We start from the raw sequence: 18444 nt of genomic DNA on the forward strand, positions 1-18444 counted from the left end.
ACGACTACTTCATTCAAAGTTTTAACAGATAAAATCTGTACAATGCAACAGCATAAAAGTTGGAATCTGTTGGCCACATCCAAAAGAGGTTTGGTGGTAGGCTTTGTCGCTTGATGAAGGAGAAGAAAGGTGAAGTACTTGAGGATGGAAAATCACTAGGAGCAAAAAGAAGGCTTACTCTGAAAGAAATTTGTTCTCTTCAGGTGTTTCATGGGAGAACTATCAGGAAAAACACACATAATTTAGAGGCAATGAGGCAAGCTGTGTGGGCAGTTTTTTACACAAACCATCCACTGACCAAACACCAATGTACAGTCTGTGTCCAAAAGATGACTGGTGTAAGTTCATCAACAGTAATGAGATGTTTTCACATAAACACTCATTACCAGAACCTGTTATGAATGCAAACCCTGATTTCCATGAAGACACTTCCTCAATGTATTCATGGAAATACACAAAATGAAAATGAAAGCCTCAATAATTTAATTTGGAGTACTCAAAATAGGTGTTTATGATGCACTTTTATGTTACAGTAACAGAAATAATGGCAGAACTGAAGTACTGAGGAGAGTCAATATAGATACTGGTGTGTTCACAACAAAAGCATTTTACACCATCAACCAGAGCTGGGTGAAGAAAGCTAACAGATCAGTGTCTTACCTGCAAATATAGGCCATGCAGATTTGAAGATTATGATTGGTTTGTGGGGCACTCAACTGCACAGTCATCAGCATCTGTGCAAAGTCCCAATTTGTTCACAGTCCAATTTCTTTTTTTTCACAGTCCAATCTAGCCACTGTCACAAATGATGATGATGATGATGATGATGAAATGATCAGGACAACACAAACATGCAGTCCCTGAGCAGAGAAAATCCCCAGCCCACCCATGAATCGAACCCGGGACCCCATGATCCAGAAGTAGCAACACTAGCCACTAGACCACGAGCTGCAGACCAAATTCAAAGAGAAGCGAAGAGAAACCTGGAGGATGAGGAGTATCAGTATGGAGGATTTGAAAATTGAGGTAAACTTATTACATGTAGAAGTATGAGACGAAAATCTTTGACACCCATTTACTCTGTTTCAGATTTCTTACGTTATTAGAAGCCTTTTCTGAAAAATTGTAGGCACTAATGCTATGAAATTTTCAGGAACTGTTTGCAACATGTCCCTGTTTCCCTGGAATTAGAAAATATGAGATCCTGCAATTACATTCTGATTTTTAGATGGTTGTATGTAGAAAAAGTTAATTTTGGATGTGCAAAATTAAAAACTCTGTTAATGATACAGTTTATACTATAAATTAATAACTGTAGTTCAGTGGTCTTTTAACCTTCTCAGGACATACAATAAAATTTCTGATTAATTGCATGGTTAGAGTTTCAGTTACGGCTTTTTATCAAAAAGTCTACAAAAAAATTAAAAACTCAAATTTTTGGCAAAATATTAATCCTGCATATTATATTATATTTTTTCCATTAAAACACAGCTCTTGATTTACACATGCAAAATTTTAGATTCTTACATTAATAAATATAGCTGTAATGATTTTTTAAAATAAATGTTTATATTTTCCATTACATCCCATCTTAACTACTTTAATCTTGCACATGCAGTCCATATGACTTAGGGGACTGTAATATAATACTAGCTTTATTACTTAATACTAGTTCTTGAAATGTTCAGGGAAGTTAATGCCTCTTTTCAGCATCTGCCAGTTCAGGCATTTTGGCAATCCAACAATATTCTCCAATGGGTCAAACAAACCTGTAACCCCTCCCACTGTCCTCCTTTGGTACACTCAATCAGTCTCTGTTAGTCTTATTCAGTATGGCAGAGAGGTAACTGATTTCTGAATAAAGTGACATTGATGGAACATTTATCTGGTGTGGATTTAGTTGGCTGCTTCTCGATTGAAATATATAAGGCTGTGCTTATTATAGTAATCCATTACAGCTATAGTTAATAAAGGACTCTGACAGATTCACAAACCTGTGTGATGTTGTCAAACCAGAAATCATCCGTGTTCATAACTGGCCAGGAGTCCATGGCATCTACAACGATCAGTGGAGCATCTCGGCTGAGATAGTTGTCTAGCAGTTGTTCGTACGAGACTCCACCAACCCGATCAATGGCATCCAGCGTCTCACAACTCTGCCAACAGACACCTGCAAAATAACTTGGCATCCAGAGTGCAGTAGCCCAAAGCACACAGTAAAAAACACACACACAGCCAGTGTGGTACCACTATGGACATGAAATTTACCTATTCCACAATCAAACAGAAATGTAATGTATTTCATACTCAATTTAATACAGTATTTTATTCATTGGTGTTACAGACTATCTCACTTTAAAAAGAACACAGTATTTGAATGGCTTGTTAATATGAAATTTAAAAAGATAGAGCATTTGAATGGCTTGTTAATATAAAGTATCATATTGATTATTTATCTAACACAATGAAGGCAAATACACTAAAGGAAGCTATAAATGTAAAGGAGAAAGACGAGCTGATGTATTTGTGTTCAGGAGGTGAAATTCTAAGTACTGTCAGACAGACATATGAATGTAGTAACAACTACTGTCTTTTGGAATTGCTAGTTTCTACTTCAAGAAGGAAAGCTGGAACAAAGTCTGAAAGGAAGGGCAGTTCTCACTGAGCACAGGTTCAGAGGATGAAGGGAGACAAAGATCTTGGAACTGAAAATTTCAACCCTTGAAGGTAGGTATTGGCAGTCTGTCTCTTTGTAATTTTGTAGATTTTTTAAAATTTATACAGTCTGTATAATTATAGCAACCAACAAGTTCTAAAAGTTTCAGACAATCCACTATACCTTAATACTAACTGAGTAAAATATCTGCTGCAATGAAGTGTTATATAACAAACATTATTAAATCATGTGCACTTACAATGCAATCTTCTTCTGTCAGAGAGTAGTCTCCGTAAAATGGATTGGTAACAAGACAAGACTCGTAGAAAAGGTATGTCCAATCCCACACTGGCAACAACTAAAAATGAAAATTAATTTTGATAGTAAGTACCTCAATAATCTAAGAAACATGTTTAAGGAAGCTGACAAGATAAAATTAAGCACTATGCTCATGACATATAATCACAAAACATATTGTTATATATCTAAAACTGGAAAAATTAAAAACAAACATTTTATTAAAATAATGACAAAATGAAATATTAATACTAAGTGTTCAGTTTAACAGTTCACTATATCTTAGAAAGCCTGATAGTGGGAAAGAAGTCTAGACTGCTTATCTACCTGAGAATTCCACTTCTTATCCATTTTGGCATCTAGAAATTTCATATTTTGAGCTTTACGTGGTGATCAGCAATGTCTATTGCCAGTATTTAAAACTGATTAATTTTTGAAATAATCAGTTTTAAGATGAGTATTAGTTCAGTGGTACAAAGATTAACTACGAGCCCATCATCTCCATTTTGGTTCAGAATATCAAGTTTAGGTCGTTTAACAATTTGCTTGTGGCATCAGTAAAACTTGGAAGTTTTTGTAAATAATCATTTAATTTCTTTGTTATATCATTCAAACCAGGTATTTCCACATGGGAAAAATATATTACAAACAAAGATTCCAAGACTTACCAAGCGGGAAAACGCCGGCAGACAGGCACAAGAACAAAACACACAAACACACACACAGAATTACTAGCTTTCGCAACCGATGGTTGCTTCTTCAGGAAGGAGAGGGAAAGACGAAAGGATGTGGGTTTTAAGGGAGAGGGTAAGGAGTCATTCCAATCCCGGGAGCGGAAAGACTTCCCTTAGGGGGAAAAAAAGGACAGGTGTACACTCGCGCGCGCACACACACACACACACACACACACACACACACACACACACACACACATACACAGACACAAGCAGACAAGCAAGATGTCTGCTTGTGTCTGTGTATGTGCGGATGGATGTGTGTGTGTGTGTGTGTGTGTGTGTGTGTGTGTGTGTGTGTGTGTGTGTGTGTGTGTGTGCGCGCGCGCGCGAGCGAGCGAGCGAGCGAGCGAGCGAGCGAGTGTACACCTGTCCTTTTTTTCCCCCCTAAGGGAAGTCTTTCCGCTCCCAGGATTGGAATGACTCCTTACCCTCTCCCTTAAAACCCACATCCTTTCGTCTTTCCCTCTCCTTCCTGAAGAAGCAACCATCGGTTGCGAAAGCTAGTAATTCTGTGTGTGTGTTTGTGTGTTTTGTTCTTGTGCCTGTCTGCCGGCGTTTTCCCGCTTGGTAAGTCTTGGAATCTTTGTTTTTAATAAACCAGGTATTTCAGTATAAATGGTAAATATTTCTATGAGGTTAGTCTATGGACAATTTTAGCATTAAAGTTTCAATTCATATGAGACTTACTTCTAGTTAGTGTAGGTACAATAGGAGGAGACAATCTTAGGGCTAAACATTCTGACAATGGAAATATAAGGTCACAGCTAGCTGAATGTTTTGTACAAAATAAACCATAAAAAATGACAAGGGACATGAAAATAAGATGATGTAGTATGCTAAGCAACAAAACGTGTAAACAGTTTACAGCAGTATGAAACACAGTTTTGGAAATCTCACCACTGACTCCAACACACTTTCCAAGTGTGTCTGCTTTGTCATACATATTAGGTACAGTTAGCACTGTTCATAATGTGAATGATTGATTTGTCTCTTGTGTTTGCTCTGTAGGTAAGATTTTTTATCTGTCTGAAGAAGGGTATATGTAAGCTGGAGATAGGGGTTTGGTGAGTGAAGACAATCCAAGTTAGTTTCAACTATTCCCTACACTAACATAAAAAAGAAATTGGGTATCGCTACCAGTTCAAAAGAAAATTAAAAACATGCCTCATCAGTCACTCTTTCTAGAAATTATTTCAATATCTGGAGTCAAGGTTTAGAAAGTTATTCTAATGCAATTTTGTCATATGATGACATGATGGCGACCATGGCTGTTGTTTGAAGACAAATGTTGATGGTGTTAGGACAGCAAACAGCCACAAATTTACTTGCACTTCCTTTATTCAAAGGATGCCTTTACCGGTTTCAAATCATTGTGATTCATCCTCATATGGTTTACACGCTTCCTTTATGATGTGGTGTTTTTTTTACAGATTAATTGTCGTGAAACGTTGGTTTCGAGTGTTTGTTTTCATAACATTATTCCAAGAATGTAAACCATCTGAGGATGAATCACAAGGATTCACAACCGGTAACAGTTTCCTTTGAATAAAGGAACTGCAAGTAAATTTGTGGCTGGTTGCTGTCCTCACACCATCAACAAAAGTTGTTCTAGTTATGTGGCAAATGACAGTGTGCATTTTAATGCTGTATGACAAGAAGTAATGTACTTTAAACATGATCTAGGTAAATATATTATTTTGAACAATGCTATTGCAATCAAGCAATATTAAGCTATAAATAGTGGGTGAACAACAATATACTACTGTAACTGAGGAGACAGCAGTTTTTAATTTCGATTATTAACTTTAGCTGACATAAATATGAGTGAGTAGCTTTAAGCAGTGTAGTGTAACAGTCAATTGCTAATGCACTTTAAAGATTAGATTCCAGTGATTTCTTTGCCTTCTGTTAATGCATAACTTGACCCATTTCACATCCCGGAAGGTTCTCTTCCTTGATGGTATCTGTGTGACGAGGGCCTCCCGTTGGGTAGACCATTCACCTGGTGCAAGTCTTTCGATTTGACGCCACTTCAGTGACTTGCACGTCAATGGGGATGAAATGATGATGATTAGGACAACACAACACCCAGTCCCTGAAGTGGATAAAATCTCTGGCCGAGCCAGGAATCGAACCCGGGCCCTTAGGATTGACATTCTGTCGCGCTGACCACTCAGCTACTGGGAGCGGACATGGGATCTGTGGAACACAAACTAACAAAGCTGAAATGCATAGATGGTTTGAACCAGAAACTTTGAAGGTTCTGTGCCACTTCCCAGGCTTGTGCCATTGGGCTGAGAGCTGTATGGTCTCCCTGTAAGGGAATGAGGAGTACCACACATCATAGGGGGCTGCTTTGAAGACATAAGAATTTTATGAATTACTTGGCTATCCACCCAGTCCAGATAATAACAGTTGTAGGAGATCAAAGCATTCCTGTTATAGCAAAAGAAAGGCCCTCGCAGTTGAGAAGATTAGAATTCAAATGAACACACTATGAAACATTTGCAACAGTGTCTCAGTGTTTGAAGCAATCCTAGAAAATAGTGGGGCTCATATAATACTAGGTCCACAGACAGGGTTAATACTCAAAACTGCAAGTGACGTTTTTGATATTAATTTATGTGTATATTGAAATGATAGGCAGTTGGAAAATGGAGGTGGAGTATTTGTCACAGTAGGGAATAAAATCAAATGCATTGAGAGGGAAACTGAAATTGTGTGCAAGATTGTTTGGGCAAGATTCAGTAATGAAAGCAGGCAAAAGCTTCTTATTCTTATTCTTATTCTTATTCTTATTCTTATTATTATTATTATTATTATTATTAGGTTCTATAGACCATCATACCCATCCCAAGAAGTAATTGAAAACTTCAACAAACTATAAAATCAATTGTTTCCGAAACATACTGTTATTTTTGGAAGAGACATTAAATACCCAACAATTGATTGGCAAAACTGTAGTTATTTTATTTATTTATATATTTATTTATATACTGCTTGTTTAGCCATACCAGATTAGGTCTCAAGGTTGTGCCTGACCAGGAGCAACACATAGTAAATGTATTAGAAAACTTCCCTGTAATGGTAATGATAATAATAATACTAAGAAGATTACATATTGGATAACCACAGTGACTGCATAGAAGCGATGGAAAAAACAGATGCCTATAAATATCTAGGACACAGACAAAAAATAGGAATGGATAATACAAATATTAAAGAAGAACTAAAAGAAAAATATAGACAAAGACTACCAAAAATACTGAAAACAGAATTGACAGCAAGAAACAAGACAAAAGCTATAAATACTTATGCTATACCAATATTGACCTACTCATTTGGAATAGTGAAATGGAGTAACACAGACCTAGAAGCACTCAATACACTTACACAATCACAATTCCACAAATATAGAACACATCACATACATTCAGCAACAGAAAGATTCACATTAAGCAGAAAGAAAGGAGGATGGGGATTTATTGACATAAAAAACCTACATTATGGACAGGTAGACAATGTAAGAAAATTCTTTATACAATGAGCAGAAACTAGCAAAATACACAAAGCAATTACTCATAAATACATCGGCTACACCATTGCAATTTCATAACCACCTCTACAACACTTTAGATCACATAACATCAACAGATACGAAGAAAGTAAATTGCAAAAAGAAAACACGACATGGCAAGCACCCATATCATCTAACACAGCCACACATCGATCAAGACACATCCAACACATGGCTAACAAAAGGCAATATATACAGTGAGACAGAAGGATTCATAATTGCAATACATGATCAAACAATAAACACCAAGCACATTATTAAATATCCCAATACCACAACAGATAAATGCCGACTTTGCAAACAACAAATAGAAACAGTAGATCACATCACAAGTGGATGTACAATACTAGCAAATACAGAATAACCCCAACGGCATGACAATGCAGCAAAAATAATACATCAACAACTTGCCATACAACATAAACTAATAAAACAACACGTTCCCACATACAAGTATGCACCACAAAATGTACTGGAGGATGATTAATACAAATTATACTGGAACAGAACCATTGTAACAGATAGAACACCACCATATAACAAACCTGACATCATACTCACCAATAAAAAGAAGAAATTAACATAACTAATTGAAATATCCATACGCAATACAAAAAATATACAGAAGAAAACAGGAGAAAAAAAATTGAAAAATACATCCAACTGGCTGAGGAAGTCAAGGACATACGGCATCAGGATAAAGATGACATTATATCAATTATACTATCAACTACAGGAGTCATACCACACAATATCCACCAGTACATCAACACAATACAGCTACATCCAAACATATATTATATACAACTACAGAAATCTGTAATTATATTAAAAACAAAGATTCCAAGACTTACCAAGCGGGAAAGCGCCGATAGACAGGCAAATTGTGCCTGTCTACCAGTGCTTTCCCGCTTGGTAAGTCTTGGAATCTTTGTTTTTAATATATTTTTCCCATGTGGAAGTTTGTTTCTATTTTATCTACATCATTACTTTGAAATCTGTAATTATTGATAAATGTTCAATTACCCAAAAGTTCCTAAATGCAATGTAACATATACTGTACAGTTAAAAGGAAGTCATGCTTGATCAAGGTCCATGTCTCTTTCCATTTTTAACCGGACTTAATGTCTGAGAAAGGAAAGAAATAATAATAATAATAATAATAATAATAATAATAATAATAATAATAATAATAATAATAATAATAATAATAATAATAGCAAGAAGGATACTACTTATAATAAACAACATTAATAATAATATTACAATAAAAAGGCCTTTTATAATGATATACGTTAACTTAGATTATTAGAAGTCATGTTTAGTATTATAAGATGTGGAATGAATACAGAAAGAGGAGAAGACTGAAACGACAGCGACCATGGCTGTTAGTAAAAAAGAGGATATAAACAGAGAACTCTGCTATAAGAGATTGGAACAAGTACTGGGGAAGGGGGACCGATGAGAATTAGCTCAACATAATGCAGGAGAGATGACTTATGACAGAAGATGGACCATTACCTGTTTTCTGAAGTTTGAGGAACATTGTTCAAAAGTTGGGTTCCTGATACAAAAAATGATTTACAGAACATGCCAGTGCTGTGTGTCCCTACAGAGATAATTTTGCTTTGTTGAGATTGAATATTTCCACTGTGCTGTTCAGACAGCAGAGATGAAGACAAATACGTACAGTGACTGAGAAGATTTTAGAGCAGAGCACGTAGCCACAATAACTGTTCACAGGCTGGTGTGATACTGTCAAAGAATGTACACAAGCTTTCACCAACAGCTCCAGCCTGCATGAGTTTTTGTATGAAAGTCCTCTGAATGGCACCACCATACTGAAGTATTGGGAGTATTGATGTCTCAACATGCTTCTTTTAAGCTTGAAAGGAAATAGTTTTCTGCATTTCTGTAGTTAGTGACGTGATGCTTACACTTTCTTACAGACTACAGTTACGTTCAAATCCATTGTAAATGATGGTCCAGAATTATACCCAAGTTCTTTGCAGAAGAATTCTGTGCCATTTAAGATTTATGGTGGAAATGATTCTCTGAACTGGGGGGTAATAAGTTTTTTGTGAGCAACTAAGATTCTTGTGTTTTAGATGGGTTAACTTTTAAACCTATGCTTAGCACGACACTGATAGGGCAAGCATTTACATGCTGGATGAATGTGTACAGGTTTGCCAGACATGCAATTACATGCAAATGAATGTCATCTGCATATGGGTGCAGTGGGGGATAATAGTTGACAAATCATTAACGTGTAATGAGCAGACTAATGCTGATCCTTGTGGGGCCCCTGATCCTAAATCTATCATGATCTTTTTGTTCCAGTCATTACATACTGCTGGTAAGATGTAAGCTATGTATGGAATCACTGCACAGCACTTTAAGAAAAACTTTGACTTTTGAGTTAATCAGGTAGAATGTAAAAGCTAATAATGTGGAAAGCTTTTGCTGAAACAGAAAGAAGAAGTATCAGCTGCCTGTTGTTTATCCACAGCTCATTTCAGTTCAGCACTTTCCAAAGAGCAGTTATGCTCTGGTTTTGCCATGGACTGGTATTCATCTGAAAGGTTGAAACTTCCTGGCAGATTAAAACTGTGTGCCGGACCGAGACTTGAACTCGGGACCTTTGCCTTTCACAGGCAAGTGCTCTACCAACTGAGCTACCCAAGCACGACACACGCACCGTCCCCACAGCTTTACTTCTGCCAGTACCTCGTCTCCTACGTTCCAAACTTAACAGCTCCTCTTCTGCAGACCTTGCAGAACTAGCACTCCTGAAGAAAGGATATTGTGGAGCCATGGCTTAGCCACAGCTCAGTTGGTAGAGCACTTGCCCCCGAAAGGCAAAGGTCCCGAGTTCGAGTCTCGGTCCGGCACACAGTTTTAATCTGCCAGGAAGTTTCATATCAGCGCACACTCCGCTGCAGAGTGAAAACCTCATTTTGGCACCTAAAAGGTTATTTGATGTTAAATAATTAGCAAACTGTCCATGAACTATGTATTGCAATGCCCTGGATAACACTCTTAGAATGCAGATAAGTTTGTAGTCTGAGGGCTGTTTGGCAAATTCCTTCTTTGGTAATAGTTTACAGCCCTGCTTCCATCTGTTCAGAAAATGCTGAAGGTCAGAGAATAGTTAGAAATGTCTTATTTGGGGCTGTAGAGGAGCCTTGAGATGACCGATCATTTTCACTATTTACAGGGTGTATCAGAAAGAACCATTTGATTTCATAAATATCATAACTGTTATGTTATTTGATATATGTGTGTGTGAACAATGTACTGTTGGAAAGAGCAAACGCTCAAGTTTTAATGGTTCCTGCTAGGTAGCAGCAGCAGTGTGGGCCCACTTCAGTTTTAGTAAAAACGGTGTTGGGACAAAAAGCATTTTGTGTTCTACATTTTGCACAGTGTGAGTTAGTAACAACTGTTCAGCATGACTTTCATACTAGGTATGGTGTGGTTGGTTGGTTTGTGGGGGTTAAAGGGACCAGACTGCTACAGTCATCGGTCCCTTTTTCCAAATACTAAAAACACCAACAGAGGATAAAAACGATCAACAGACGATAAGACAGACGACACAGAACAAGAGAAACGTAGACAAAGACCAGACAAGACGAACTAAAATCACACAGAGTGTGACGGTGGTTGGCCAACCATACAAACAAAAGGAGAAAAGCCAACCACCGAGAAACACATGGAAAAAAAAAAATCAGACAAATCGTAGGCCATAGGCCAGAATCAACACAAAAACACACACTTACATTAAGTGATAAAATCCCCCTGCCCGAATAAAATGCAGAACTATGTCCGCTATGGAAGAGTCATCAGATAAAAGTGCAGAGAGCGTATCGGGCAGCGCAAAAGTCTGCCTGAGCACAGTTAAAAGGGCGCACACCAACAGAATATGGACCACCGTCAAGGACGCCCCACAACGACAAAGAGGGGGGTCCTCACGACACAGTAAATAACTGTGCGTGAGTCGGGTGTGTCCAATGCGGAGCTGACAAAGGATGACTGATTCCCTGCGGTTGGCTCGCATGGATGACCGCCACACAGTAGTCGTCTCCTTGATACGGCGGAGTTAGTTTGGCACGGGCAGGTTGCGCCAATCAGTGTCCCATAAATCGAAAACTTTGCGGCGTAATAGTGCCCGCAAATCAGTCGCTGGGAGGCCAATCTCCAGAGATGGTGCACTAGTGGCCTCTTTCGCCAGGCGGTCAACAGTTTCATTTCCGGGTATCCCAACATGGACCGGGGTCCAAACAAAGACCACAGATCTGCCGCAACGGGCAAGAGTATGCAGGGACTCCTGGATAGCCATCACCAGACGAGAATGAGGGAAACACTGGTCGAAAGCTCGTAAACCGCTCAGGGAATCGCTACAGATAACGAAGGACTCACCTAAGCAGGAGCGGATATACTCTAGGGCACGAAAGATGGCGACCAGCTCAGCAGTGTAAACACTGCAGCCAGCCGGCAATGAACGTTGTTCAGAATGGTCCCCTAGAGTTAGTGCATAACCGACACGACCAGCAACCATCGAACCGTCGGTATAGACAATGCCAGAGCCCTGATACATGGCCAGGATGGAATAAAAGCGGCGTCGGAAGGCCACCGGAGGGACTGAGTCCTTTGGGCGCTGTGCCAAGTCGAGCCGAAGGCAAGAGCGAGGCACACACCATGGGGGTGTACGCAGAGGGGCCCGGAAAGGAGGTGGTACAGGGAAACACTCAAGCCCGTAGAGAAGCTGTTTGACGCGTACGGCGATCGGACAACCCGACCAGGGCCGACGTTCTGGCAGATGGACGACTGACTGCGGGAACAGGATACGATAATTTCGATGCCCGGGCGAGCTAAAAACATGGGCAGAATAAGCAGCCAGTAATTGTTGGCATCGTAACCGCAGTGGAGGGACACCTGCCACCACAAGTATGCTGTCCACAGGGCTGGTCCAGAAGGCACCAGTGGCAAGGCGTATCCCGCTGTGGAGGGGGGATTGGGTCCAGCAGCCGCAACGCAGATGGGGATGCTGAGCCATAAGCCAGACTGCCATAGTCCAGACGGGACTGGATCAACACCTGGTAAAGCCGTAGTAGAGTAGAACGATCGGCGCCCCACCCAGTGTGGCTCAGGCATCGCATAGCGTTGAGATGCCGCCAACATGCCTGTTTAAGCTGCCGAATATGAGGTAGCCAAGTCAACCGGGCATCAAAAACCATCCCCAAAAACCTATGTGACTCCACCACTGCAAGAAGCTCGCCGTCAAGATAAAGCCGCGGCTCCGGGTGAACAGTGCGTCGCCGGCAGAAATGCATAACGCAGGTCTTGGCTGCCGAAAACTGAAAACCGTGCGCTACAGCCCAAGACTGCGCCTTGCGGATTGCGCCCTGTAGCTGACGTTCAGCAGCTGCAATGCTAATAGAGGTGTAGTAAAGGCAGAAGTCGTCAGCATACAGCGAAGCGGAGACAGAATTTCCCACGGCCGCAGCGAGCCCGTTAATGGCTATTAAAAACAGACAGACACTTAGAACAGAACCCTGTGGCACACCGTTCTCCTGGACTTGGGAGGAACTATATGAGGCCGCGACGTGCACGCGGAAGGTATGATACGACAGAAATTTGCAGATATAGAACGGCAGAGGGCCCCGAAGGCCCCATCCATAAAGCGTAGAAAGGATGAGATGACGCCATGTCGTATCATACGCCTTCCGCATGTCGAAAAAGACAGCGACCAGATGCTGACGGCGGGCAAAGGCAGTATGGATGGCCGACTCCAGGCTCACCAGATTGTCGGCGGCGGAGCGGCCTTTACGGAACCCACCCTGAGACGGAGCCAGAAGGCCCTGAGACTCCAGTTCCCAATTCAAGCGCCGGCTCACCATCCGTTCAAAGAACGTTGGTGAGGCTAATGGGACAGTAGCTGTCCACCTCCAAAGGGTTCTTCCCCGGTTTCAGAATGGGGACAACAAGACTTTCCCGCCATTGTGACGGAAACTCACCCTCGACCCAAATGCGGTTGTAAAGGTCGAGGAGGCGTCGCTAGGAGACGTCGCTGGCAGTCCACTGAAAGGTGTTTCAGCATCTGAGAGTGGATGCTATCTGGTCCAGGAGCGGTATCACGACAAGCGGCGAGGGCACTGCGGAATTCCCACTCACTGAATGGAACATTGTACAATCCAGGCTGGTGGGTGCGAAAAGAAAGACTCCGACGTTCTATCCGCTCTTTAATGGAGAGGAAGCCCAAGGGGTAGTTGGCAGAAGCGGAATTCAGAGCAAAGTGCTTTGCTAAGCGGTTTGCAATAACGTCGAAGTCAGTACAAACTGCTCCATTCAGTGAGAGCGCAGGGACGCTGACAGGGGTCCAATAGCCATAGAGGCGGCGAATCTTGGCCCAGACCTGCGATGGAGTGACATGGAGGCCAATGGTGGACACATACCGCTCCCAGCACTCCTGCTTGCGTTGGCGGATAATGCGGCAGGCTCGCGCACGCAGCCGTTTGAAGGCGATAAGGTGTTCGATTGAGGGATGTCGCTTGTAACGCTGGAGCGCCTACCGGCGAGCTTTAATCGCTTCAGCGATCTCAGGCGACCACCAAGGCACAGTCCGCCGCCGAAGGGACCCAGAAGAACGGGGAATGGCAGATTCGGCGGCAGTAACGATGCCGGTGGTGACCGATTGAACCACTGCATCAATGTGATCGTTAGAGAGAGGCTCAATAGCGGCAGTGGAAGAGAACAAGTCCCAGTCAGCCTTATTCAGAGCCCATCTGCTAGGGCGCCCAGAAGACTGACGCTGTGGTAGTGACAGAAAGATCGGAAAGTGGTCACTACCACAAAGGTCGTCATGCACTCTCCATTGGACAGACGGTAAGAGGCTAGGGCCACAGATCGAAAGGTCAATGGCGGAGTATGTGCCATGCGCCACACTGAAGGCACCATCATTTAATATCGAGAGATCGAGCTGCGCCAATAAATGCTCAACGATGGCGCCTCGACCTGTTGCCACTGACCCACCCCACAGATGGTTATGGGCGTTAAAGTCACCCAGTAACAAGAAAGGTGGCGGCAATTGGGCTATCAGAGCAGCCAGGACATGCTGTGCGACATCACCATCCGGTGGAAGGTAAAGACTGCAGACGGTAACAGCCTGTGGCGTCCACACCCGAACAGCGACAGCCTCTAAAGGTGTTTGGAGAGGTACAGACTCGCTGTGAAGAGAGTTCAGGACATATATGCAGACGCCACCAGACACCCTTTCATAAGCTGCCCAGTTCTTATAGTAACCCCGGTAGCCACGGAGGGCGGGGGTTCGCATTGCCGGAAACCAAGTTTCCTCCAGAGCAATGCAGAGGAAAGGGTGAAGGCTGATAAGTTGGCGGAGCTCAGCTAGATGGTGGAAGAAACCGCTGCAGTTCCACTGGAGGATGGTGTTGTCCATGGCTGAGAATGGCGTGATAGAACTGGGAAGGGAGATTACGCCGCTGGGTCACCTGCTGCCTCCGATTTAGCACCTGTGATAGTGCTTTCCATGGCCTCTGATGGACTGGCGAGATCGAGGTCCTCAGCGGACGCCAGAATTTCCACCACATCCTCAGACGCAGAGCTGGAAGGTTGCGGTGGGATGGCTGCCACCGCGAGTTCCTTGGGCTGAGAGCTCTTCTTGTGTTTCTCACGCCGTTCCTTGGGTCGCACCGACTGGGAGGGCTTCACCGATTCAGTCTCCGGGACTGAAGAGGATCGTGAAGCCCTATGACCAGCTGATTGCGGGCACTTACGCCACTGTCGGTCGTCAGCCTTCTCGCTGGCGGAAACCTGGGAAGGGAGGGACCCAAGGGACCCCTTTCGAGCGTGAGAAGCCGAAGAAGTTGGACACTTCTCCGGCTTAGAAGTGGGGATGGACGTCCCCGATGGGTGGGATGGTGTTGCTCCTGAGGTAGGTGGCGCAGGAGCAACCCGGTGGGTAGAGCCCCCCACTGGCGAGGGGGCAGGAGGAGTTGTACTACTCGTCGATCTGGCCACAATTTGAGAAACAGACGGGGCTAGTACAGTGTTGTAGCAGCAGCGTAGGAAGAGGTAATTCTCACAGGATGGAGTCGGTTGTATTTCCTTTTGGCCTCAGTATAGGTTAGTCAGTCCAGGGTCTTGTATTCCATGATTTTATGCTCTTTCTGGAAAATTCGGCAGTCTGGCGAGCAAGGTGAATGGTGCTCCCCGCAGTTGACACAGATGGGAGGCGGGGCACATGGAGTATTGGGATGTGATGAGCGTCCGCAATCTCAACATGTGAGGCTGGAAGTGCAGCGAGAAGACATATGGCCGAACTTCCAGCACTTAAAGCACTGCATCGGGGAGGGATATAGGGCTTAACGTCACATCGGTAGACCATCACCTTGACCTTTTCCGGTAAGGTATCCCCTTCGAAGGCCAAGATGAAGGCACCGGTAGCAATCTGATTTTCCTTCGGACCCCGATGAACGCGCCGGACGAAATGTACACCTCGACGCTCTAAATACGCGCGCAGCTCTTCATCACACTGCAAAAGAAGATCCCTATGGTAAATAACTCCCTGGACCATATTTAAACTCTTATGGGGTGTGATCGTAACGGCAACGTCCCCCAACTTGTCACAAGCGAGTAACTGGCGTGACTGGGCAGAGGATGCCGTTTGTATCAGGACTGACCCAGAGCGCATTTTTGACAAGCCCTCCACCTCCCCAAACTTGTCCTCTAAATGCTCAACGAAGAACTGAGGCTTTGTTGAGAGAAAAGACTCCCCATCAGCCCTCGTACAAACTAAGAATCGAATAACTGCTACTGCCATCCTGAGACTTACGTTCCTCCCATGGTATGGCGAGGGAGGGGAACGTTTTCGGATCGTACTTCTGAGCGTTAAACTGAGCCCGAGAACGTTTAGAGACTGCTGGCGGCTGGCCACCAGCGAGAGGCGATGTACCACGCTTCATTGCGGGTCATCCGCCCTGATGCCACCTACTCCGACCAAGGGCCCTCCCCATGGGCGCCACCCAGCCACGGCAAGAGCCACTTGGCAGGATGACCGTTGCCGGGAGTCCCGATACCCCAGGAGGATAGGCATCTACTCCTTGGCATACGTGGGGAGTTAACGGCGCAGGCATCAGTAGAGCGATCCCTGTGTTGTCAGGGGGCTACAACCAACAGGGTACATGGTGGCCCCACCACAACGGACTGGCTACCGTGCTGGATGTTAGGTAACATGTGGTCCATGGTCGCCGTCGGTGCAGAAAGAGGCACTGCACAGTGCAAGGTATAATCTGCACGCAGAAACAGAGTCATGCCCAAGAGATGGAGAGCGGACAGGACTGCAATTCAACGGTGTATAAACTGGCGAAAAGTCTAATCGTAAGATGGACACAATGCACCAAGTAAGGCGCCCTTCCCCAATCGGCTTGCTCTTCGGAAAATTTTGAGAGATGGAGGTCAAACCCAACAGGGGACCGTCATATAAGGCCGAAAAGTTTGAGACTCCTTTTAGTCACCTCTTACAACAGGCAGGAATACCGTGGGCCTATTCGAACCCCCAAACCCGCAGGGGGGGAGGTATGGTGTGGATTCTGCTTCAGCACAGTTCATTAGATGATGGCAAGAACATTTCAAAGAAACAGGTTTTCTGTGTAAAGGCAAATTGCTGGACCATCCCCAAGTGTCTGACACAAATGTCAAATGCAGCTGCCATAGTTTCACAAGGAGTCCACAGAAATCCCCTCACCATGCAGCTCGACAGCTCAGCATGTCCTCAGTGTCCATCTGGCATGTGTTGTGTTGACATTTACACATGAAACCAAACAAAATTCAGCTACTGCAAGCTCTTTGTGTCAGTTCTTTACAAGATGGCGGATGACTGTTTTCCTCCACAATATTTAGTGCCAAGGCAACATTCCATTTAAACTGAAAGGTGAACCATCACAATGTGAGAATATGGGGTACAGAACAACCACATGAAGTTGTAGAACATGAGAGGGAATCTCCAAAATTTAATGTGTTTACTGCAGTTTCACAGGAAAAGGTGTATGGTCCATTTTTCTCTGTCGACAAAACTGTTACAGGAAGCACATATCTCAATATGCTTGACAACTTTCTTCTACCACCGTTTGAGAATGATTCCAACAACTTCATTTACCAACAGGATGGGGCACAGTGACACTGGCATTTTGAAGTGTGGGAACTTTTAAATCAAAGGATTACTGAACCATGGATCAGTTGCACTGGATCAAATAATTCAGCCTTACATTACTGGTCTCCAAGGACCACAGACTTGACTGTATGTGATTATTTCTTGTGGGAGTTTATGTGCCTCAGTTACCAGTAATGATGAATGGTCGGTTTGTTTAAAAAAAAAGGGGGGGGGGGAGGGACCAAACTGCTTGTTCATTGGTCCCTTGTTCCTATTTTAATAATTCCACAAGGGAAAGAATAAAACAAACTAGACATACAGTACAATACCAAAGGGAAGGAAAAATCACAAGAATGACAGAAGAGCAAAAAAAAAAAAAAAAAAGAATTACAAGGAACAAAATAGGACAAGAAAAAACACACACAAGAAACAGGTAGAAGAGAGTAAAACAGGAGAGCAGGTAATCATGACTTGCTGACCACAAAAATAAAAGGATAAGCCAGCCTCTCTGCAACACATTTAAACCTCCACCCTAAAAGCACTAGGGTGGAGGAAACTGAGGGACAAAGAATATTTGCTAAAACTTAGATCAAATGATAAAACTCACCCTCACATACAAAACGTAAAATCGAATCAGTCTGTGAGGTGTTGTCTGCTAAAATTAATGATAATGATTCTGGTAACTGAAGATGGCATTGGGCCACCAGCAAGAGATGACATACACTTCATTGTGTGTCATCTGCCATTATGCCACACACTCTGGCCCGAGGCCCTCCATAGCCAAAACAAAGGCCACCTGGCAGGCTGGCCATTGCTGGAAGTCCCGATGCCCCAGGGTGATGAGCATCTACTCCTTGGCATACATGGGGAGTTAACGATGCAGGCATCAGCAGAGCGATCCCTGTGTAATCAGGGGGCTACAACCAACAGGATACATAGTGGCCCCACCACAACAGAATGGCTACCATACTGAATATCAGGTGCAACAAGCAAACAAGTTCATTATCAT

The 18444-nt window shown here is 43.2% G+C and overlaps 1 protein-coding gene across 1 annotated transcript in view; it reads right to left on the reverse strand.

Moving 5' to 3' along the window:
- LOC126284255 (uncharacterized) overlaps positions 1–18444 on the reverse strand; it is an 88752-nt gene that overhangs the window by 53621 nt on the left and 16687 nt on the right. The window contains exons 2-3 of the mRNA XM_049983056.1: positions 2916–3014; positions 1995–2156 (exon numbers count right to left, since the gene is read on the reverse strand). Of these exons, the coding sequence (XP_049839013.1) occupies positions 1995–2156; positions 2916–3014 (261 nt within the window). The remainder of the gene's footprint in view (positions 1–1994; positions 2157–2915; positions 3015–18444) is intronic.

The sequence above is a fragment of the Schistocerca gregaria genome, chromosome 8 (genome assembly GCF_023897955.1).
Source record: "Schistocerca gregaria isolate iqSchGreg1 chromosome 8, iqSchGreg1.2, whole genome shotgun sequence".
NCBI classification, from domain to species: Eukaryota; Metazoa; Arthropoda; class Insecta; order Orthoptera; family Acrididae; genus Schistocerca; species Schistocerca gregaria.